Source organism: Panulirus ornatus, chromosome 9 (genome assembly GCF_036320965.1).
Source record: "Panulirus ornatus isolate Po-2019 chromosome 9, ASM3632096v1, whole genome shotgun sequence".
NCBI classification, from domain to species: domain Eukaryota; kingdom Metazoa; phylum Arthropoda; class Malacostraca; order Decapoda; family Palinuridae; genus Panulirus; species Panulirus ornatus.
In genome coordinates this window covers 46,738,511-46,763,031 of record NC_092232.1, presented here as the reverse complement: position 1 = coordinate 46,763,031, position 24,521 = coordinate 46,738,511, and the positions used below count along the sequence as shown (strand labels likewise).

Genomic DNA, 24,521 nt, shown 5'->3' with positions numbered 1-24,521 from the left:
ATCCACCAGTGGCTTCCACTTGATGTTGTTCATCCCCACAGAGAATTCGGTTTACTGTGGCCAGTCCTGCTTGTGGTAATGCGCTGTGATGTCCCTGCTGTCCTAAAGTAAAAGATAGCAAGGAAACTTGGTAAAAGCTCCTTGGAGACCCAACAGGAATGCCACCATTTTGAAGTCTCTGATGACTTCCCAGCTGAGCTCATCATGCTTCAAGATGTCTAGCTAGGTCTTGACATCATTATTTATTTCTTTGAGGTGCACCAAGTGAGCCAGGGAAGAGACGGGTACTTGTTCCTGTTATGGAGCAGCACGACTTTGAGGCTTCTGGATGAGCTGTCAATAAAGAGGCGCCACTCATTTGGGTTAAAGACATTTCCGATCACCTTAGACTGGTTGCATTGTGGCAGAAACAAAGCTCATCTTGTTGGGTGATGAAGTTGGAAAAACCTGGGGGACACTTCCTCTGATCTGTGATTTGCACACTTTCATCTAACAAGCGTCACAGCTTCAGCCTAGACGTCAAAAGCTCAGCACTGGACTTTGTGAAACAAAGATATCTGATCAAGACTTTGAGGTCTTTTTGACTGGGGTAGTAAGGGTTTCTCTCCTCAGCTGCAATTCTAAAATAGTAATCTGGATCTACAATGTCTTCAACCCCTCTGACTTGCTGGTCTGTTCTGATGATGGGTACTCTCTCTCCAGAGGAGTGAGTACAGGGAGCTCAGAGCTGTGTGGAACAATGGTAATGGGTGATGGAAGGGCCGGATACATGACAGCAAGTGCAGCCTTGCCAGTCCAACGCTTGGAAGGGTCCACCATGCAGAAGTAGCAGTTGCTTGAGTGGTAAGTGGGTTCCCGCCAAGTTTTGGGACAGCGAACTTCATGGCTCAGTTTTCCCCTCTGTACCATCCTGCAATAGAAACAATATAAAACTGTGATTATGAAAAAACAAATCATATATTTGTTTATAAATTCATTTCACCCATGACTAATGTATAAGAGCCTCTCTCAACATATTCCATACATGATTTTTTTTTCAATAACACTGAAAATAAAAAATTTAAATACAAAATTTTCTAAATTTCAAAATTTCTAAAAAATATTATAAAATTCCACCATCCAAAGGAGCAAAAATTGTCTATCTTACCTTCCAGAGTTTTTTGCAGTGCTCACAGATGAAATGAGGGGCCCAGAATTTGTCTTGATTCCTGACAGGTATGCTGAAATATGCCCTGCACATCTTAGCTGCTGATGCTGCCACTGAGTACTTTTTTGCTTGTTTTGATAAACTGGCCGCAGACATAGCAAAATGTGTCTGCCGGATGTTTGAAGCCTCTAGATGCCATCTCAGAAAAATGTATGTATATGTATCCACTTAGGCAGCTAGATCTAAATTGAACTGGTTGGTTTAAGGCCCTTATAGCTATACTACTATCTATATTACTGGAAACTTCAAGAAAATTCTATATCAGCTACTCATCATTAAATCTCTCTGAAATATTTTAAAAAATAGGTAAATTTCAAAATGTCACTATCCTGATCACAAAATCAAAGCATCAAGGGAATAATAGCCATTTTCTATACTTTTTATACATAATCAATTAGAAAATAACACTTATTATCCAGGAGCAAAAACAAAGTAAAAATTTGTTACACAATGTAATCTGTTGAAGGTGCCATAAGAATATCGAGAAAACATCAGGGTTCACATGTGTACAAGATAAAAAATAGAAAGCATGTGCTGGATGTAAACATGGATAAAATGAAAGCTTTAGGATGCTCTATATAACAGCTCTTCCATATTCATTTGCCTTTTCCAAAATTAGTGAGGTACCAGCAACAGATGAAGAATGCCCTGTTTGCTTACAGCCACACTTGTCATGTACAATGAACAGAAACCAAAACCCCGTATCCACAGCCAAGCCTTGCTGACTTTTCCATGGTTTCACTTCACTGCTTCATACACCCTAGTTCAGCCCACTGACAGCATGTTGCCCCTTGTACACCATATTGCTACAATGTGTTCTATCACATACATGCCTCATACCCTCCTGCATATTCAGGCCCCAGGTTTTCAAAGTATCTTTTACTCAATCTTTCCATCTTGTCCTTGGTCCTCCCCTCCTACCTGATCTTCCCAAATCTGACTTGTATATCTTCTTGGTCTCTCTTCACTCATCCTCTCCATTTGTCCAAATCAGATCAGAGCACTCTAGCTCTCAATCATACTCTCCTTATTACTCAACCTATCTTTTAGCCTGCCATTCCTTAATTGATCAACTCTTCTCAAACCACACAATCTTTTTAAGTATTTCATTTCCAACACATCTACCCTTTTCCTTACATTTGCGTAAAGGCCCCATAAATCATCCATACAGCACTGTCTCGAATACTGCATTATCCAACATACCCATTCTCACCCTCACAGGTGACTCTTTCCATATAATCCTAAATGCACCAAGGATCTTCACCCCTTTATTCCTAAGGTTCATTTCAGCTTCCATAGTTCCATCTGTTGCTTTGTCCACTCTCAGGTACATAAAACAATAAACTTCATCCACAATCTTTCCATTCAAGCCCACTTCTAAACCAACCTATCTCTCCCCCAGCTAAACTTAGCTTATTTTTTCTCATGAACTCTTAACATCCTCCTTTCATACATACTCCTAAATTCTGACAACAGCTTCTCTAGTGTTCATCTCGAGTCTACCAGCACAGCCGTGTCATCAGCAAACAGCAAAACATTCATCTCCCAGGATCCCTGCACCCACGTATATCATGGTAATAATAATAATAATATTTACTATTCATTATTTATAATACTTATTCGCTATTTTCCGAGTCAGCGAGGTAGCGCCAGGAAACAGATGATGATGGCCCATCCACTCATATACACATATAAATACATAAACGCTCATACACGCACATATACATATCAACATATACATACATACACATATACATATGTACGCACGTACATACTCACACTTGCTTGCTTTCATCCATTCCTGTCGCTACCCCGCCATACAGGAAATAGCAAACCCCCCTCCCATGAGGTAACACCAGAAAAGACAAGAAAGGTCACATTTGTTCACACTCTGTCTCTAGCAGCCATGTGTAATGCACCAAAACCACAGCTCCCTATCCACATCCAGGCCCCACAGACCTTTCCATGATTTACCCCAGACATTTCACATGCCCTGGCTCAGTCCACTGACAGCATATCAATCCCAGTAAAACCAGGGCATGTGAAACATCTGGAGTAAATCAATGAAAGGTCTGTGGGGCCTGGATATGGATAGGGAGCTGTGGTTTCGGTGCATTACACAGGACAGATAGAGACTGAGTGTGAATAAATGTGGCCTTTTTGTCTGTTTTCCTGGTGCTAACTCCCTGGAAGCAAGGGGTAGTGATACTGTTTCCTGTGGGAGGGGTGTTGCCAGGAATGGGTGAAGGCAAGCAAGTACGAATATGTACATGCATATATATATATATATATGTATATGTGTATGTATGTATATGTATGTATATGTTGATAGGCATATGTGTGAGTATGGGCGTTTATGTATTAATGTGTGTATATGTGTGGATGGGCCATTCTTCATCTGTTTCCTGGCATGACCTCGCTGATGTGGGAAACAGCAACCACGTATAATAAATAATAATAATAATAATAATAATTTTTTTTTTTTTTTTTTTTTTTTTTATACTTTGTCGCTGTCTCCCGCGTTTGCGAGGTAGCGCAAGGAAACAGACGAAAGAAATGGCCCAACCCCCCCCATACACATGTATATACATACGTCCACACACGCAAATATACATACCTACACAGCTTTCCATGGTTTACCCCAGATGCTTCACATGCCTTGATTCAATCCACTGACAGCACGTCAACCCCGGTATACCACATCGCTCCAATTCACTCTATTCCTTGCCCTCCTTTCACCCTCCTGCATGTTCAGGCCCCGATCACACAAAATCTTTTTCACTCCATCTTTCCACCTCCAATTTGGTCTCCCTCTTCTCCTTGTTCCCTCCACCTCCGACACATATATCCTCTTGGTCAATCTTTCCTCACTCATTCTCTCCATGTGCCCAAACCACTTCAAACACCCTCTTCTGCTCTCTCAACCACGCTCTTTTTATTTCCACACATCTCTCTTACCCTTACGTTACTCACTCGATCAAACCACCTCACACCACACATTGTCCTCAAACATCTCATTTCCAGCACATCCATCCTCCTGCGCACAACTCTATCCATAGCCCACGCCTCGCAACCATACAACATTGTTGGAACCACTATTCCTTCAAACATACCCATTTTTGCTTTCCGAGATAATGTTCTCGACTTCCACACATTCTTCAAGGCCCCCAGAATTTTCGCCCCCTCCCCCACCCTATGATCCACTTCCGCTTCCATGGTTCCATCCGCTGCCAGATCTACTCCCAGATATCAAAACACTTCACTTCCTCCAATTTTTCTCCATTCAAACTCACCTCCCAATTGACTTGACCCTCAACCCTACTGTACCTAATAACCTTGCTCTTATTCACATTTACTCTTAACTTTCTTCTTCCACACACTTTACCAAACTCAGTCACCAGCTTCTGCAGTTTCTCACATGAATCAGCCACCAGCGCTGTATCATCAGCGAACAACAACTGACTCACTTCCCAAGCTCTCTCATCCCCAACAGACCCCATACTTGCCCCTCTTTCCAAAACTCTTGCATTTACCTCCCTAACAACCCCATCCATAAACAAATTAAACAACCATGGAGACATCACACACCCCTGCCGCAAACCTACATTCACTGAGAACCAATCACTTTCCTCTCTTCCTACACGTACACATGCCTTACATCCTCGATAAAAACTTTTCACTGCTTCTAACAACTTTCCTCCCACACCATATATTCTTAATACCTTCCACAGAGCATCTCTATCAACTCTATCATATGCCTTCTCCAGATCCATAAATGCTACATACAAATCCATTTGCTTTTCTAAGTATTTCTCACATACATTCTTCAAAGCAAACACCTGATCCACACATCCTCTACCACTTCTGAAACCACACTGCTCTTCCCCAATCTGATGCTCTGTACATGCCTTCACCCTCTCAATCAATACCCTCCCATATAATTTACCAGGAATACTCAACAAACTTATACCTCTGTAATTTGAGCACTCACTCTTATCCCCTTTGCCTTTGTACAATGGCACTATGCACGCATTCCGCCAATCCTCAGGCACCTCACCATGAGTCATACATACATTAAATAACCTTACCAACCAGTCAACAATACAGTCACCCCCTTTTTTAATAAATTCCACTGCAATACCATCCAAACCCGCTGCCTTGCCGGCTTATATCTTCCGCAAAGCTTTTACTACCTCCTCTCTGTTTACCAAATCATTTTCCCTAACCCTCTCACTTTGCACACCACCTCGACCAAAACACCCTATATCTGCCACTCTATCATCAAACACATTCAACAAACCTTCAAAATACTCACTCCATCTCCTTCTCACATCACCACTACTTGTTATCACCTCCCCATTTGCGCCCTTCACTGAAGTTCCCACTTGCTCCCTTGTCTTACGCACTTTATTTACCTCCTTCCAGAACATCTTTTTATTCTCCCTAAAATTTAATGATACTCTCTCACCCCAACTCTCATTTGCCCTTTTTTTCACCTCTTGCACCTTTCTCTTGACCTCCTGTCTCTTTCTTTTATACATCTCCCACTCAATTGCATTTTTTCCCTGCAAAAATCGTCCAAATGCCTCTCTCTTCTCTTTCACTAATACTCTTACTTCTTCATTCCACCACTCACTACCCTTTCTAATCAACCCAGTTGAGGGCAGTTGAGGGAATAATTGGTATACATGGGGTGTTCAGTGTTGTAAATGGAAATGGTGAAGAGCTTGTAGATTTATGTGCTGAAAAAGGACTGATGATTGGGAATACCTGGTTTAAAAAGCGAGATATACATAAGTATACTTATGTAAGTAGGAGAGATGGCCAGAGAGCGTTATTGGATTACGTGTTAATTGACAGGCATGCGAAAGAGAGACTTTTGGATGTTAATGTGCTGAGAGGTGCAACTGGAGGGATGTCTGATCATTATCTTGTGGAGGCTAAGGTGAAGATCTGTATGGGTTTTCAGAAAAGAAGAGTGAATGTTGGGGTGAAGAGGGTGGTGAGAGTAAGTGAGCTTGAGAAGGAGACCTGTGTGAGGAAGTACCAGGAGAGACTGAGTACAGAATGGAAAAAGGTGAGAACAATGGAAGCAAGGGGAGTGGGGGAGGAATGGGATGTATCTAGGGAATCAGTGATGGATTGCGCAAAAGATAATAATAATAATAATAATAATAATAATAATTCCATGTGTGGCGAGGTGGCAATGGGAATGAATAAAGGCAGTGTGAATTGTGTGCATGGGTATATATGTATGTGTCTGTGCATGTATATATATGTGTACACTGAGATGCATAGGTATGTATATTTGCATGTGTGGACGTGTATGTATATACATGTGTATGGGGGTGGGTTGGGCCATTTCTTTCGTCTGTTTCCTTGCGCTACCTCGCAAACGCGGGAGACAGCAACAAAGCAAAATAAATAAAATAAATAAATAATAATAATAATAATAATAATAATAATAATAATAATAATAATAATAATATCCCTGGGGATAAGGGAGAAAGAATATTTCCCTTGTATTCCCTGCATGTCGTTGAAGGCAACTACAGGGGGCAGGAAACCCTCCCCTTCTTGTATTTCAATTTCTAAAAGAGGAAATGGTAGGAGTCAAGCAGGGAGTGCTCACCCACCTTAATGGCACAGATTGGGGTGTCTGAGTGTGTGTGGATGTAACCAAGATGAAAAGAAAGGAGAGATAGGTAGTATGTTTGAGGAAAGAAACCTGGATGTTCTAGCTTTGAGGGAAACAAAACTCAAGGGTAAAGGGGAAGAATGGTTTGGAGATGTCTTAGGAGTAAAGTCAGGGGTTGATGAGAGGATCAGATCTAAGGAAGGCATAGCACTACTCCTGAAGCAGTTGTTGGAGTGTGTGATAGAGTGTAAAGAAGTTAATAAGAGAAATTACCAAAGTGACTAATGTAAATATACTACTGAATTTTTAACTTACATCATCAGAGATTTCATAATTAAATGACTGCTCTTTAAACAGCAAGGTCAGCACATATATATCCTGTTTTCTTGTACTCTGCCGGAGGAGAAAATGGCCAGTTTTGGCATTTGGAGCATTAAAAAGGCATTCCTGTGCCAAGTGACGGTCGATGCGTCCATGGTAATAGTCCTTTAATTCATACCGAGGAACAGGAGCATGGTGATTCACTGAGAATAAAGAGACCCTCCAGTTAGGAAAAGTACAGCTTTTCAAGATTTCCTATGTGCAAGATCCAGGTATGCTATGATTACAATAGAAATTTTTGATCAAATGAATTTGTCAGTTATGTTCTATACCTCTGTGATGACGCATCCATTTAATATAGTTTCATGTCTTCTTATTAATAACAGTCTATACTAAAACTGTATCATTTTCTATTCATGCTTGTTGTCTCCCATGTGCTATTCATGCTAGTTGTCTCCCATGTGAACAAGGTAGTGCCAGGCACACATAAACAAAACAGCCTCACTTTTCACATCTACTTTCCGGCTATTATGTAAAATGCCCTGAAACTAGAGCCCATTATCCAAACTCAAGACCCAAAAACCACAACGTGGTTTCCCCTGGTCACTTTATAGGCTCTAGTTCAATCAAATGACTGCAAATCACCCCAAATATGCCATATCACCCGATCTTCCTATCTATCCATCTATCTATATCTTGGATGCCTCTTCCCTCTAAGAACTCCCATCAAGGAGGTGGCCACAGCAAAAGAATGTCAACTTATTCCTGTCCTTACTGCTTCCCTCGCATACATCAATCCAAGTATTCTTCCACCATTTCTCTCCTACAGCACTCTTCCACTCAAATTCCTTACATCACTCAAGTCACTTTATCCCATGCACACCCTTTTATACAAATGAATGTTAAGACAAAGACACCCAAAACTTCTTTAACTCCATCCTTCCATTTCTTTCTCAATGTTCCTGCCTCTCCCTGCTCCCTACACTTCTGACTTGTAGATCCTTTCAGTCAGTCTTCCTTCATTCATTCTCTCCATGTATCTTACCCATTTCAGCAACCCATGGTCAGCTCTCTGAATCTGACGGTATTTAATACCACTCTTTTTTCTTAAATTGGAATTCACTGCATAATCAACCCACTTCACACTACATATTGTCCAAAGCATTTCACTTTCAACACATCCATTGCCTTCCATTCTTTGCATTCAGTCCTTAAGACTCACATCCATAAAATACTGCTGGGACTAATATACCTTTAAACAGCCATCTTTGCCCTGACAGAGACTGGACCTCTCCTTCCACACCCTCCTCAATGCATCCTACATATCAATCCCCACTCCCATGTCATGACTCACTTCAGCTCCCATGAATCTTTTCATTGCCATGTTTACTCCCAGAAATCCAAGGCACGCCACTTGCTCGAGATTTTCCCTATTCAAACTCAAAACATCCCGTCTTACCCCCCTGTTACTCTCAATTACATTACTTTTTGTTCACATTCATTCTTGAGACTTCCTCCTTTCACACAAACTCCTAAACTCATACATCAACTTCGGGAACTTCTCTGTCAAATCCATCACCTGAGATGTGTTACGTGCAAACAGGAACTGGCTCATCTCCCAGGTCCCTCTACCCTCAGCATCCTGTAGACCCACCCCTCTCTCTAACACCCTTGCATCTATTTCCCTCACCAACCCATCTGTGAGCAGATTAAACAGCCATGGTGACATCATACACCACTGATGCACAGCCACCTTCTCATCTGAACCACTCACCATCCTTTCTAACTACTTGTACACATACTTTACTCTCTCGGTAAGAATTCCTAATAGCACCTTGTAACTTTCCTTCTACACCATATATTCATAACATCTTCCACAAGGTGTCTTTATCAGCCCTAACATATACTTCTTTCAGGGCCATCAATGCCCTCTCTCTTTTCATGTATTTTTCACACAGTTTTTCAAAGCAAGCACTTGGGATACACATCCTCTACCTCTCCTGATGCCACAATGCTCCCCTCCAACTGGAAACTCTGTGCATGATAGCACACTTTCAATCACCATTCTTTGCTATCCCTTAAGAGGTATACTGAACAATTTATACATTAATTATTCGAACATTAATATTTGTCCCACTTACCTTTACATAGGGGCATCATACATACATTCTGCCAGTTTTAAGGCATCTCAAGTCCTCAAGTTGGATAATATATATAATAACAACCCTGACTATCAGCCAATCACCAATACTATCACTTCCTTTCTTGAGAAAATCAATTGCAATCCATGGCAATCCCATCCAGCTGTTTGCCACACTTACTCTACGCAAGGCTTTCACTACCACCTCTCTTTTCACTAAACCATACATATGACTCTTGCTCTGCAAACCACCTTGTCTTGAACACACCACATATACCAAAATACTCACTCCATCACTTTTTCACCTCTGATTTGCCTATTACCACTTCCCTATCTACCCCTTCACTGACACTCCCATCTAACCCATTTTCCTCACACTATTCACCTTCCGAAATAAAGTATCAAGTGAAAAAATTACATAATGAATAGGTCTAACACAAGAAGTTTATTTCTTACATGATGAATAGGTCTAAAACAAGAGAGGTATATTTCTTCCCACAACATCAGTTAATCAATGAATGCACTACACAGTGCCCAAATGATTCTTATTGGAAACTTGTACAGCATAAGTACAACAAAAAATAAGTATTAGGGAATCTATCATTATAATGAAATGAGGCTTAATGCACATGCATCAAGAAAGATCACCCAATGAATGCAGTTGCTTGTGTGAGTACATAACCACATCCACAAAATTTTAATTTGAAAAAGAACATCTCCAGTCTTTGACTTACTGACTAAAGTTGTGAAGATATGGTAGTCTGGAGGATGACAGAATTTCTATATCCTCATACTGGGGATGAAAAAATTTCTAAATCCTGTTACTTGTACTTTGTCATGTCTGAATACTTAATGATATATAACATTTCCAATCACCATTAACATGGAAAATAAGTAAAAAAATATTTTTATCTTGAAAGGGAAAAGAGTATAAGTTATGGAGAGCTGAGCCTACACTTCAGTGAATCAATGAATGCGCTACACAGTGCCCAAATGATTCTTACTGGAAACTTGTACAGCATAAGTACAACAAAAAATAAGTATTAGGGAATCTATCATTATGATGAAATGAAGCACATGCATCAAGAAAGATCACCCAATAAATGCAGTTGCTTGTGTGAGTACATATGCAAAATCTTAATTTGAAAAAGAACATCTCCAATCAATGACTTCCTGACTAAAGTTGTGAAGATATGCTTGTCTGGAGGATGACAGAATTTCTATATCCTGCTACTGGGGATGAAAAAATTTCTATATCCTGTTACTTGTACTTTGTCATGTCTGAATACTTAATGATATATAGCATTTTCAACTGCCGTTAACATGAAAATAAGTAAAAAATATATATTTATCTTGAAAGGGAAAAGAGTATAAGTTTTGGAGAGCTGAGTCTACATTTCATAAAACAAGTTTAATCTCCAAGCCCACATTATCATACACAAGATTATCTTTCTATCATCTGTAACCTAATTCCCATTCATATGAAGAGGATCATATGCACAAATTTCAAAAACCATTCTGGCAACCTCAACTAACTTCAAGTACAAAGGGAATGAGTTAATCTATGACAAGCCTCCAAAGTCTGTTTATGAAGTGCATAAGCCCATTAATAATGCTACAACAACCATCATAATCAACAATACAACTAAAACAATATGACAACTTGTCTAACTCTGCTACAATTAGATGGCAAGGCATCGACAGACCTCACTTCTTTCAGTTATTTCACCAACATTCAAGGTCCTTCTGCTAATCGTCCTCCTGATGAGCACATAACTAGTACTGTTCTTAGGATCTTACCTCTCACTGAGACCTTTGCATATATACATTCTGATCTCCACCCAAACAAGCTAGTTGCATGTCACAAGGACTTTGAATCATTAACTTTTATTGTCATTTGGTTCCAAATTTCCCTCAACTAGTACTATCTCACTGATATCCCTATTCCTCCTTTAACTCAATAATTTATCATAACCCATGATTATTTCAAACCCTACCTGAAGGTTATAATATCCTTTCCTCCTCAACCCATGGACACTTTAACATAAACCACAAAGCCTGTCTGAAATCCATCAACTTACCCAGATGTCTAATCTTAATGATTCAAAGCAAATAAATCCAACACCTGACATTTGTTCTTGAACATTATGATCAATCTTCCAACAATCTGGTTTTAATCTAAATCTCTTATCCCTCTCACTCTCTAGCTACGTAATTTTACCAACAAATGGTTTATCTGATCACACTCTTACAGATGTTGCTTTTCTCAGTACATCACAGCCAATGCTCCCTTTTGATACTTTCTGCTACATTTTTAGGGTGACAGGATCACTTCACAAATATTCTAACTGGGTTTTCCTTAGAAAGATGATTGACTTTCCTTGGGCAATGATTCTGTCTCTGCTGAGCACATAGAGATTATTTGATCTTCATCCCATTATATGATTCATTCATTTTACTCATGTGGGAAGTGAGGTTGGTACCTGGGTGGGCAAAAATGGGTATGTTTGAGGGTACAATAGTTCTGACAATGCTGTATGGATGCAAGGCATGGGCTAAAAACAAGATTTTTCAAAGGAGGGAGGAAAAGTTAGAAACAAAATGTTTGAGGACAATATGTGGTGTGAGGCAGTTTGATCGAGTAAGTAACATAAGGATAAGAGAGAGGTGGGGTAATAATTGTAAGAAGAGTTGAAAAGAGTGTTAAAATGGATTGGACATATGGAAAGAATGAGTGAGGAAAGCTTGACAAAGAGGATATATGTGTCAGAAATGAAGGGGTCCAGAAGAAGAAGGGGAAGACCATATTGGAGATCGAAGGATGAAGTGAAAAAGATCTTGAGCAATTGGAGCCTGAAATTGCAAGAGGGTGAAGGATGTATGCAAGATTGAATGAACTGGAATAATGTGGTACACTGGGGTCAACATGCTGTGAATGGAATGAACAAAGGCATGCAAAGCAGCTGGGAGGAGCCATGGAAAGGGCTGCAGGGCTTGTTCGTGGATAGGAGGCTGTGGTTTCGGTGCACTGCAAATGACAGTTAAAGAATGGATGTGAGTAAATGTGGCCTATCTTTTTCAGTTCCTGGTGCTATCCAGTTAATGCAGGAAATGGCAATAATTTTTTTCAATTTTGGTGGAGGTGAAAAACTTGTCATTTAAATTGTGACAGGTCATAGTTATTAGAAAAGACATGAGAAGGTAAAGAGATCCAAAGCTATTGGCTACACAGTAATCATGTGATGCAGCAGCTTGCCAAGTATTGCATGGACAAGCTAATGGATGGGGGCACACAACTGGCCAGCTCTTGGAAGCAAAAACTAGAGTAATACCTAAATAAAGAGGAAAAATTATCCAACACTGCTGAGTAGGGCAAGTGGATCAAGTTTAGAAGTTCGCCTGGGAGAGTCTATAAGTCGAACCACTTTCGACTCAGCTCTGTAAAGTAAGAATGCAAAGCTAGAACCAAATGTGAGAGCAGTTCTCCATACAAGGCTTGATCAATCCTTCTTATAAATGGAACAAATGCTCAAAAGAAAAGAAATCTTAACATCTAAACAAGATTTCCAGACTCTTAGAGGCAGATTTAGCTACTTCTAAAATGTGGGGTTTTCAAGATAAGAGTGAATATTCCTGTAATATCACTAATATCAATTACATTCATTGACTTAAGAGGTGGAATTACAGAACGTTCAAACATGAGAGGAATTTTTGACTGGGAGACAGGCAGTAAAATGGGTCATGAAGGCATAAAACTTAACCAGATTTTGTGAATCCCACTGAAATATCCTATCCAAGTCTGTGTTTATTAAGGAAGCCATGACGAGATAAGATATAGATCGAGTGAAAGAAGAAAGAGCAGAATTGAAGGACATAAAGGAATGCAGTGTTATCAGCATATGAGAGCATTTGGTTATTTGTGGAAGAAAGGAAGTCGATAAAAAGGAGAGAGAGCAGAGGAGACACAACAGAACCTTGAGGGACACCATTTTTGATGGAGTAAGGGGAGAGGTTGATCCAACAACATCCAATGACATGAAACGACTAAAGAGAAAGCTAGATATGAAGAAGGAAAGTGAGGGAGGGAAGACAAAAGGGGGAGTGTTAGAAATGAAACCCTGATGCCACATATTATCATGGCTCTAGACATGGAAAGGGGAACTACATAAGACTCCTCAAAATCTTTCAAGAGATATTACCAGATATTAGTAAGATAGAAAAGAATATCATTAGTGGCTCTCATGCTATGGAAGTCATGCTGGTGATCAGAGAGAAGACTGTGAGACTCGAGGTGTCTCAGGATATAGGAGCTGAAAAGGGATTCAAAGACTTTGGAAATGGTAGATATCAAAGCAACAGGGTGATAGTCAGAGGATTCAGAATGGTCATCCCTCTTAGGGATAAGATGAATCAACACATGCTTCCAAGAAGAAGGAAAAATGTTTTATTCCAAACAGGAACAGAACAGACAAGCATGTACATGTGCAAGTTCAAGGGCACATCCTTTCAATACATAGGGATGGATGCCATCAAGGCCATCAGCCTTGCATGTCTCAGGAGAGAATGTCTACTGGACAGTCCGAAAAGAGATTACAGGGAGGAGCACAGGATTAATAAGAGGAACATCAGGGGGTGAAGGAATGTAAAAATCCTTCATCCAAGGTATAGTCACATGAGAAACCGAACCCAAAGAGGGTGGCTTTGTCTACGAGAGAGACAGCTAAAGAACCATCAAATGGAAAAGTGAAAGAATAGTAGAGCAACAGAAGTTCTTGTGAGATGCACCTAGCTAAAGACCAAAAAGACCAATCAGTGGATGATAAGGAGAGGTAGATGTGCTTCCTTTCAAGAAAGGAATGCTTTGCCTCAGAGATAATGTGCTTGCAATGATTACAGGCAATGATAAAAGCTGAATGGGAGTCAGAGGAAGAAGAGTTTTCCAAGCCAGTTATGCCTGATCCCTTGCCAGAATGGCCTCAGACCAGGAATAGTGGAACCATGGATTGGAAGAAGAGGTCTTCTTGAAGGAAAAAGGGAATAAATGCTTCCATTCATGCAAGAATGACTTCTGCTATGCATCTGGCAGAAACAGATGAATCATCACATATGAGACAGAAATCTCCTAAGGAAAGTCAGAAAAGAATTTATGTAAGTTATTCCAGCCAGCTTTGTTGAGGTGGCAGTATTTATGCTTAGAGGAGCTGGTGGAAGGGGTAGTGCCATTAAACTATATACATTTATGAGAGTGTGATCAGAAGAACCAAATGGAGAGGTTATTTAGTTACAGCAAGATGGACTAACAAGTAAAAAAACATATCCAGAATAGTAGATGCTTCACATGCCCTCGTTCAATCCACTGACAGCACATTGACCCTGGTATACCACATCATTCCAATTCTTTCTATTCCTTGCATGCCTTTCACCATACGTGTGAGTATACACTCTTAGAGTAATGTATACTATTTTACCAACCTCGGCATCAGTTTTAAATATCCATGGGTTTCCATGGCACCATCATAATTCTATCCATGCATCAGGCTAGTGCCATCAGTGTCACATGGCTGCAAGATGGTTTTAGCCCAGCATAGCCAACCATCATTTATAGGGAAAAGTAGGAAAGATTGACCAAGAGGATATATGTGTCGGAGGTGGAGGGAACGAGGAGAAGTGGGGGACCAAATTGGAGGTGGAAAGATGGAGTGAAAAAGATTTTTTGTGATCGGGGCCTGAACATGCAGGAGGGTGAAGGGCGGGCAAGGAATATAGTGAATTGGAATGATGTGGTATACCGGGGTTGACGTGCTGTCAGTGGATTGAATCAGGGCATGTGAAGCGTCTGGGGTAAACCATGGAAAGTTGTGTGGGGCCTGGATGTGGAAAGGGAGCTGTGGTTTCGGGCATTATTGCATGACAGCTAGAGACTGAGTGTGAACGAATGGGGCCTTTGTTGTCTTTTCCTAGTGCTACCTCGCACACATGAGGGGGGAGGGGGATGGTATTCCTTGTTTGGCTGGGTGGCAATGGGAATAGATGAAGGGAGCAAGTATGAATATGTACATATGTATATATGTATATGTCTGTGTATGTTTTTTTTTTTTTTTCTTTGTTGCTGTCTCCCGCGTTTGCGAGGTAGCGCAAGGAAACAGATGAAAGAAATGGCCCAACCCACCCCCATACACAATGTATATACATACACGTCCACACACGCAAATATACATAATTATACATCTCAATGTACACATATATATACACACACAGACACATACATATATACCATTGCACACAATTCACACTGTCTGCCTTTATTCATTCCCATCGCCACCTCGCCACACATGGAATACCATCCCCCTCCCCCCTCATGTGTGCGAGGTAGCACTAGGAAAAGACAACAAAGGCCCCATTCGTTCACACTCAGTCTCTAGCTGTCATGCAATAATGCCCGAAACCACAGCTCCCTTTCCACATCCAGGCCCCACACAACTTTCCATGGTTTACCCCAGACGCTTCACATGCCCTGATTCAATCCACTGACAGCACGTCAACCCCGGTATACCACATCATTCCAATTCACTATATTCCTTGCCCGCCCTTCACCCTCCTGCATGTTCAGGCCCCGATCACAAAAAATCTTTTTCACTCCATCTTTCCACCTCCAATTTGGTCCCCCACTTCTCCTCGTTCCCTCCACCTCCGACACATATATCCTCTTGGTCAATCTTTCCTCACTCATTCTCTCCATGTGCCCAAACCATTTCAAAACATCCTCTACTGCTCTCTCAACCACGCTCTTTTTATTTCTACACATCTCTCTTACCCTTACATTACTTACTCGATCAAACCACCTCGCACCACACATTGTCCTCAAACATCTCATTTCCAGCACATCCACCCTCCTGCACACAACTCTATCCATAGCCCACGCCTTGCAACCATACAACATTGTTGGAACAACTATTCCTTCAAACATACCCATTTTTGCTTTCCGAGATAATGTTCTCGACTTCCACACATTCTTCAAGGCTCCCAGGATTTTCGCCCCCTCCCCCACCCTATGATTCACTTCCACTTCCATGGTTCCATCCGCTGCCAGATCCACTCCAAGATATCTAAAACACTTTACTTCCTCCAGTTTTTCTCCATTCAAACTTACCTCCCAATTGACTTGACCCTCAACCCTACTGTACCTAATAACCTTGCTCTTATTCACATTTACTCTTAGCTTTCTTCTTTCACCACTTTACCAAACTCAGTCACCAGCTTCTGCAGTTTCTCACATGAATCAGCCACCAGCGCTGTATCATCAGCGAACAACAACTGACTCACTTCCCAAGCTCTCTCATCCACAACAGACTTCATACTTGCCCCTCTTTCCAAAACTCATGCATTCACCTCCCTAACAACCCCATCCATAAACAAATTAAACAACCATGGAGACATCACACACCCCTGCCGCAAACTTACATTCACTGAGAACCAATCACTTTCCTCTCTTCCTACACGTACACATGCCTTACATCCTTGATAAAAACTTTTCACTGCTTCTAACAACTTGCCTCCCACACCATATATTCTTAATACCTTAAACAGAGCATCTCTATCAACTCTATCATATGCCTTCTCCAGATCCATAAATGCTGCATACAGATCCATTTGTTTTTCTAAGTATTTCTCACATACATTCTTCAAAGCAAACACCTGATCCACACATCCTCTACCACTTCTGAAACCACACTGCTCTTCCCCAATCTGATGCTCTGTACATGCCTTCACCCTCTCAATCAATACCCTCCCATATAATTTACCAGGAATACTCAACAAACTTATACCTCTGTAATTTGAGCACTCACTCTTATCCCCTTTGCCTTTGTACAATGGCACTATGCACGCATTCCGCACCTCACCATGAGTCATACATACATTAAATAACCTTACCAACCAGTCAACAATACAGTCTCCCCCTTTTTTAATAAATTCCACTGCAATACCATCCAAACCTGCTGCCTTGCCGGCTTTCATCTTCCGCAAAGCTTTTACTACCTCTTCTCTGTTTACCAAATCATTTTCCCTAACCCTCTCACTTTGCACACCACCTCGACCAAAACACCCTATATCTGCCACTCTATCATCAAACACATTCAACAAACCTTCAAAATACTCACTCCATCTCCTTCTCACATTACCACTACTTGTTACCACTTCCCCATTTGCGCCCTTCACTGAAGTTCCCATTTGCTCCCTTGTCTTATGCACTTTATTTACCTCCTTCCAGAACATCTTTTTATTCTCCCTAAGATTTAATGATACTCTCTCACCCCAACTCTCATTTGCCCTCTTTTTCACCTCTTGCACCTTTCTCTTGACCTCCTGTCTCTTTCTTTTATACATCTCCCACTCAATTGCATTTTTTCCCTGCAAAAATTGTCCAAATGCCTCTCTCTTCTCTTTCACTAATAATCTTACTTCTTCATCCCACCACTCACTACCCTTTCTAATCAACCCACCTCCCACGCTTCTCATGCCACAAGCATCTTTTGCGCAATCCATCACTGATTCCCTAAATACATCCCATTCCTCCCCCACTCCCCTTACTTCCATTGTTCTCACCTTTTTCCATTCTGTACTCAGTCTCTCCTGGTACTTCCTCACACAAGTCTCCTTCCCAAGCTCACTTACTCTCACCACCCTCTTCACCCCAACATTCACTCTTCTTTTCTGAAAACCCATACAAATCTTCACCTTAGCCTCCACAAGATAATGATCAGACATCCCTCCAGTTGCACCTCTCAGCACATTAACATCCAAAAGTCTCTCTTTCGCGCGCCTGTCAATTAACACATAATCCAATAACGCTCTCTGGCCGTCTTTCCTACTTACATACATATACTTATGTATATCTCGCTTTTTAAACCATGTATTCCCAATCACCAGTCCTTTTTCAGCAAATAAATCTACAAGCTCTTCACCATTTCCATTTACAACACTGAACACCCCATGTATACCAATTATTCCCTCAACTGCCACATTACTCACCTTTGCATTCAAATCACCCATCACTATAACCTGGTCTCGTGCATCAAAACCACTAACACACTGTGTATGTATATGTATGTATACACTGAAATGTAAAGGTATGTATATGTGCGTGTGTGGGTGTTTATGTATATACATGCGTATGTGGGTGGGTTGGGCCATTCTTTCGTCTGTTTCCTTGTACTACCTTGCTAATGCGGGAGACAGCGACTAAGTATAATAAATTAATAAAAAAGAAATATTACAGAGAAAATGGGGGGCAGAGATGAAGTGCTATCCAGCACATGAATGCTAGTAATCACAAGGAGGCTAGCCTTGCCTCTGATGTATAACGTTCAACTCATACTGAATGACACAATTAACTATGTTTTCTACAATCTTTTTCCACACGGTCCTCTTAAGCAGGTAACAATAATTCTTCATTAGTTAGTAGGCAGCCAACAACCAGGGGGTTATATTACCAGTACTACTCACCTCTGTATCAGAAAAGCTAGTGAAAGCTGCTTAGTAAGCCAGCACTGCAGTGGTTGTCAAGTTGCACTCCTCTGAACCCAGGAAGCTGTCTTTTCTTTTACTGCCTCACCCTCATGTGAACTACTGGCATCCCGTCCACAAACATACAATCCTTCCTCGTTATATGTAACACTACAACAACTAACTTACACAGCTCATTCTTCATAACTGTACAGTTACAAACTGGAGTTCACTTGCTATGGAGACTCTATTGCTGTGGCCATTCCCTTGAAGTAGTTTCATTTAGAACAGGCATAAGAGATATAGATAGAATACATAGATGAAAAAACAGAGAGAATGGGAGGTAGATGGAAGATTTAGTAAGCCCAGGAAAACATGCATTTAGGAGCAAGCAATCATGGCAACACTTTCAACTTCTGTTTGGTAAATTATATGGTAAACTGTATTTTTCAAACATTGGAAATATTCTCTTCAATACGTTCTTATCTAAGTCATGAGCTATGTAATCATTTACATATCATAAAAACAGAAAAATGCAAAAAGACAGAAGTAATGTGTAGCACACAAACATTAGAGATTGCAGAACATTCAACTTAAATTTAGTAAATCATACAGTAAATTGTATTTTTCAATTACTTTTTTCTACAAAATCATTGTCTGTAGTAGATTCTTACCTAATGCATGAACTAATAATGATCATACAATCCCAAGACCCCTTTTGTAAAAATTGTTCTGAGGTTATGACTTCAGACCCCCACTCTGGGGCTCCTGCAGCTCGAAGGCTGTTACAGTTAAAGTTTTTTCAGAAGGTTCTTTTCCAACTCATGAACTAATAATCATTTGGATATTAAAGAAAACAATGGAGAAAATGGATAGTATAAACAGAAGTTCCAACTAGAACACAAATGCTTGCAACTGCAGGAAGGCTAGCCTTACCTCTGTGGCAAAACGATTATACAAAAATTCACAAAAATAATGGAGAAAATGGGTGGTTGATGGAAGTGTTTGCAAGCCAAGGGAAACAATTGCACAGAAGCTAGTGCTCACAGCAAAACCTTTAAATCATACTCAGTAAATGATACAGTAAGATTCTCCCCTAATTCATACACTAATAATTATCTACACATCTAGAAAAACAATGGAGAAAACAGGTGTAGAGATGGAAGTGCTATCTGCAGCAGGCTACCCTCACCTCAATTGCAAAACATTCAGCTCATGCTTTGTGAATCATCCTGTAAATTGCATTTTTCATATTTTTTAAGCACAACTCTTACAATCTTTTCAACTGGTTCTTACTTATTTCTTGAACTTATACCATAATCATTTATTTATTCAGAAAAATACTTGAGAAAATACATAGTAGAGATGGATAAGCAAGATGTGTTGTGGTGTTCTAATATGACACAAGGAATCACACACCAATCGGTCAAAAATTCATAAGCATATTCAAGTAAATACCCATCAATACTTCTTTTGATGTTGTTCTTATTACCAGATGACTGTTCTATTTCATCAGGTGATTATACACTGGATTTGTTATGACGGTGTAAGAAATATTAATTCTAAGGAGGTTTCAGCATTGTCCTAGAATGCATACCTATCAAATACATGAAGTAAATGGCTCTTTTTATGCAGGGCCATGGTGTATAATGAATACAGTTAATAAAATGACAAACCTAAAATGTTGCAGCACTCTGTGTGACCCATTTTCTTAGCAAGAACAAGTGGAGTCTCCATCTTGGAATTACGGGGACATGATGGAGCACCAAGAGCTAGAAGAATCTTCACACAACAACTATTACCATATTCAGCAGCTTCATGTAAGGCTACAGCACCTGGAAACAAAAATTTTATCTACAGTCCATTACACCTTCCATACTAATCAAAAAACATTGTATTTACTGTAATAGCTCTCACTGGTAAAACTGGCATGACAAAGGGAAATGTTAGGTGACAAAAATCTAGTACTAAATAAAAATATCAATCACAAAAACAAACCTGCCAAACTATCTACAGACATCTATATTTCAAAACTAGGAAAAATTAGGAACTGCCACGATATCTGAACCATACAATAGCAGCTTTTATTTTTCCTGAAGTCTTAAACTAGCTAAGATAATAAAAAACAATATTTGAAATGTATGCTTCTGTTCAGGAACCACTACTTATTTTTCAGAGAGCTCTTCCATCATATCATAAACATAAATGACATAAGATTACAAAAGGTGTAGGCTCTGACTTAATAGTTCAAAATGACACTGTCTCATAAAGAATTGTGTTCATAGGTAATGACACACAGTCCTGACATTGTTTCTTAATATCAGTGTTATAAATTTCACTATATCACTGCAAAGCTACATAACAATGAAACTAAAAAGGAAAGCTGCTTTTACCAAATGAATGTAGCAATTTTCAGCAACTTTATTAAAATTCAAACTCCATTTTGCTATAACATTCAAATGAGCTATTTTTTTATCCACAAACACATATCTATCTAGATTTATTATACTTAACCACTGTTCCCCGCATCACTGCAAAAGTTGGTGACTGAGTTTGGAAAAGTGTGTGAAAGGAGAAAGTTGAGAGTAAATGTGAATAAGACCAATGTTATTAGGTTCAGTAGGGTTGAGGGACAAGTTAACTGGGATGTAAGTTTGAATGGAGAAAAACTGGAGGAAGTGAAGTGTTTTAGATATCTGGGAGTGGACTTAGAAGCAAATGGAATCATGGAAGCTGAGGTGAGTCACATTGTGGGGGAGGGGGGGTGAACGTTATGGGAGCGATGAGGAATGTATGGGAGGTGAGAACATTATCTCGGAAAGCAAAAATGGATATGTTTGAAGGAATAGTAATTCCAACAATAATATATGGTTGTGAGACAGGCTATTGGCTGAAAGGGTGAAGGCATGCACAGAACATCAGACTGGGGTGGAGATGTGGTTTCAAAAGTGGTAGAGGATGTGTGGATCAGGTGGTTACTTAGAAGAATGTATGTAAGAAATACTTAGATAAAGAGATGGACCTGATTGCACCATTTATGGATCTGGAGAAGGCATATGATAGGGTTGATAGAGATGCTTTGTGGGGTGCTAAGAATCTCCAGATTTCTGCCTGACTCTACTGCCAGAGAGGGAGGGCCCTGGCAGTAATAGTACCAGCCCTGCCCATGACCTTTCCCTCTCTGTTAGACCTTTCTCTTTTTCTATTCACTACAACAACATTCGTGGACTCTCTATTAACCTATCCTCAGTTGAACAGTATCTGTCATGCACCTCTCCTAATATCTTACTTCTTTCTGCAACACAGGTGTCTTGTGATGTTCCCAACTGTCCGTTTTTAATATATAATCATAACCTCCACTTATGATTCTGGTTCAAAAGTGGTGTTTGTACTCATTCCAACATCAATGCACCTGTTGCATGCTCAAGGACCCTGAATCACCAAACTTTGATGCTATATGGCTCAAGGTGTGTCTCCTGACTTCAACACTTTTCCTCTATTTTGCCTATTGCTCTCCTAATTTTACAAATCTAGTATTATTTTTCTAGTATCTAAACTCCTGCCATGAGACTGTGACATCCTTTCACTCACAAGTCGAGATCCTCTAACTTGGAGACTTCAATGTTCACCATAGGGAATGGATGAATTCCTACCACATGGATGGTGGATAGATTGAACATTCATGTTCTCCATTCTCAATGATTTGGAGCAAATTATCTCTCACCCTATCCATACTCCTGACTGCTGTGACCATTCTCCTAATATTCTGGATTTCTTTTTCACTTCTAGTCCATCCCGCTGTAAATACACAATCTCGCACACAATTAGTTCATCTGATCACACTCTCATAAACATATCTATATTAACAGCATCTCCACCTCCAGCAGCCCCTTCTAAGTGTAAATACTAGCACCTCAACAAAACTGACTAGAATAACTTACATAACTTCTTTTCTGACTTTCCTTCGGAAAATTACTGTCTCTCATGTGGTCATGCTTCATGTCTCTGCCAAATGCACAGCAGAAGTTATTCTTGCAGGAATGGTAGTATTCATTCCCTCTTCCCCTAGGAAGACCTCTTCATCCAATCTAAAGTTCAACCATTCATATCCTGAAGCCATTCAGGAAGGGATCAGGCATATCAGGCTTAGAAAAACTCTCCTCCCTCTGGCTCCCATTCAGATTTTATCATTGCCCATAATCATTGCAAGCATGTCATCTGTGAGGCAAAGCATTCCTTTATTCAATGGAAGAGCAATAACCTCTCCTCTTCATCCACAGATAGGTCTTTCTGATCTTTAGCTAAGGGCATCACTAACAACTTCTGTCACTCTATCTTCCCTTCACTTTTGTGCTGCGATGGTACTATATCTGTCTCTCCTGTAGACAAAGCAACTCTCTTTGGTTCCCATTTCTCCTCCTACTCCACCTTGGATGACTCTAACATTATTTCACCCCCTGAAGCTCCTCTTACTAATCCTATGACCATTCCCGTAATCACTTTTTGGACTGTTAAAATAATAATGTAACACAAACAGCCAATTCAGACATCCTAACATCAGCGCTGGTTAAGCTATGAACTACAGCGTGTCTGCACAAGTAAGGAAAAGAGGTTCAGTGCTATTTACCTGTTTTTGTAGCTCTGGCTTGAATATCTGCTTGTCTCAATTCTACAAGGAGTTGTACTATTGCTGGTCTATTGTATCTAGAAGCAAGCTGTAATATAGACAAACAAAATCATGCAAAAAATAAAAATACTACTTGTGATGCAACCCCTAGTAAAGGTAACAGCCCTGTTAGTTCTGCCATATTCATAAAGATTCAGAAACCCCTGTACAGCATTGAATTGTGATCTTAACCTCTGGTTATCCATGTTATAGACTAATTGTTCCTAAGAGGTGGAATCTGTACCACTAATGGAATGCCAGAGCCATCCAGATGGTACATGGAGGGGTAGTCTACTAGTTCTAATCGAAAGAGGTTTTGAATACACTTCAATGTTAAAGAATACTGAACAATAAGTTTTACACATACTCATCTCTTAAGAAATGCTATAACATAAAACTTATTTAACACCAAAGTAATTTACTATGTCTGACTGACATTTCAGATGAGCCAAAATGTAAATCAGAAGAAAAACGGGTAAGTGGTAAGCAATTCATAAAAGATTCAAATGAAATGCTCTTGATATTCAGGGAGATGATAAAGGCTGCACATAATGCACAATAAAATTACTGGGTTTTCCAAAGGAAAAAATTAACACTATTAACCACAGAAAAAAGAAACAGTGTATTGATGATTAATTTTACAACCAGAACTAACATTTACTACTTCATCTAATTGCATCTGCAAAAACTTAAGACTGTATGAAAAAGACATGTAAGAAAGATGGCCAGAGTGAACATGTCGGACTATATCTGATAAGTTATTTCATATGCTTAAGGTAAACTAGTATGCAATGAATCACCTTAATTACATTGATAACTGTAAGATTTGTGTATTCTAGTGTTACAAACAATGACCCAAAAATACAGAATTACTTTTGCAAGGAACTCTAAGAAAGAAATCAACAAGCACAGGAAAGTAAAATTACTGATGACCAGCAGGCAAATTCTAGGAGCCCTGTAAAAAGTTATAAATTTGAGTCTGCAGTTACGAAATAGTTACTGACGGGGGTTCAGTACATTATTCTTATGGTAATCACTCATTTAA

The 24,521-nt window shown here is 39.9% G+C and overlaps 1 protein-coding gene across 4 annotated transcripts in view; it reads right to left on the bottom strand.

Moving 5' to 3' along the window:
- Positions 1-24,521, bottom strand: part of Shark (SH2 ankyrin repeat kinase) — a 192,047-nt gene that overhangs the window by 96,810 nt on the left and 70,716 nt on the right. For all 4 annotated transcript variants that reach the window (XM_071665126.1, XM_071665127.1, XM_071665129.1 and 1 more), the window contains 3 exons: positions 23,438-23,525; positions 20,487-20,645; positions 7,161-7,369 (listed from right to left, as the gene is read on the bottom strand). In XM_071665126.1, coding sequence (XP_071521227.1) covers positions 7,161-7,369; positions 20,487-20,645; positions 23,438-23,525 — 456 coding nt within the window. The remainder of the gene's footprint in view (positions 1-7,160; positions 7,370-20,486; positions 20,646-23,437; positions 23,526-24,521) is intronic.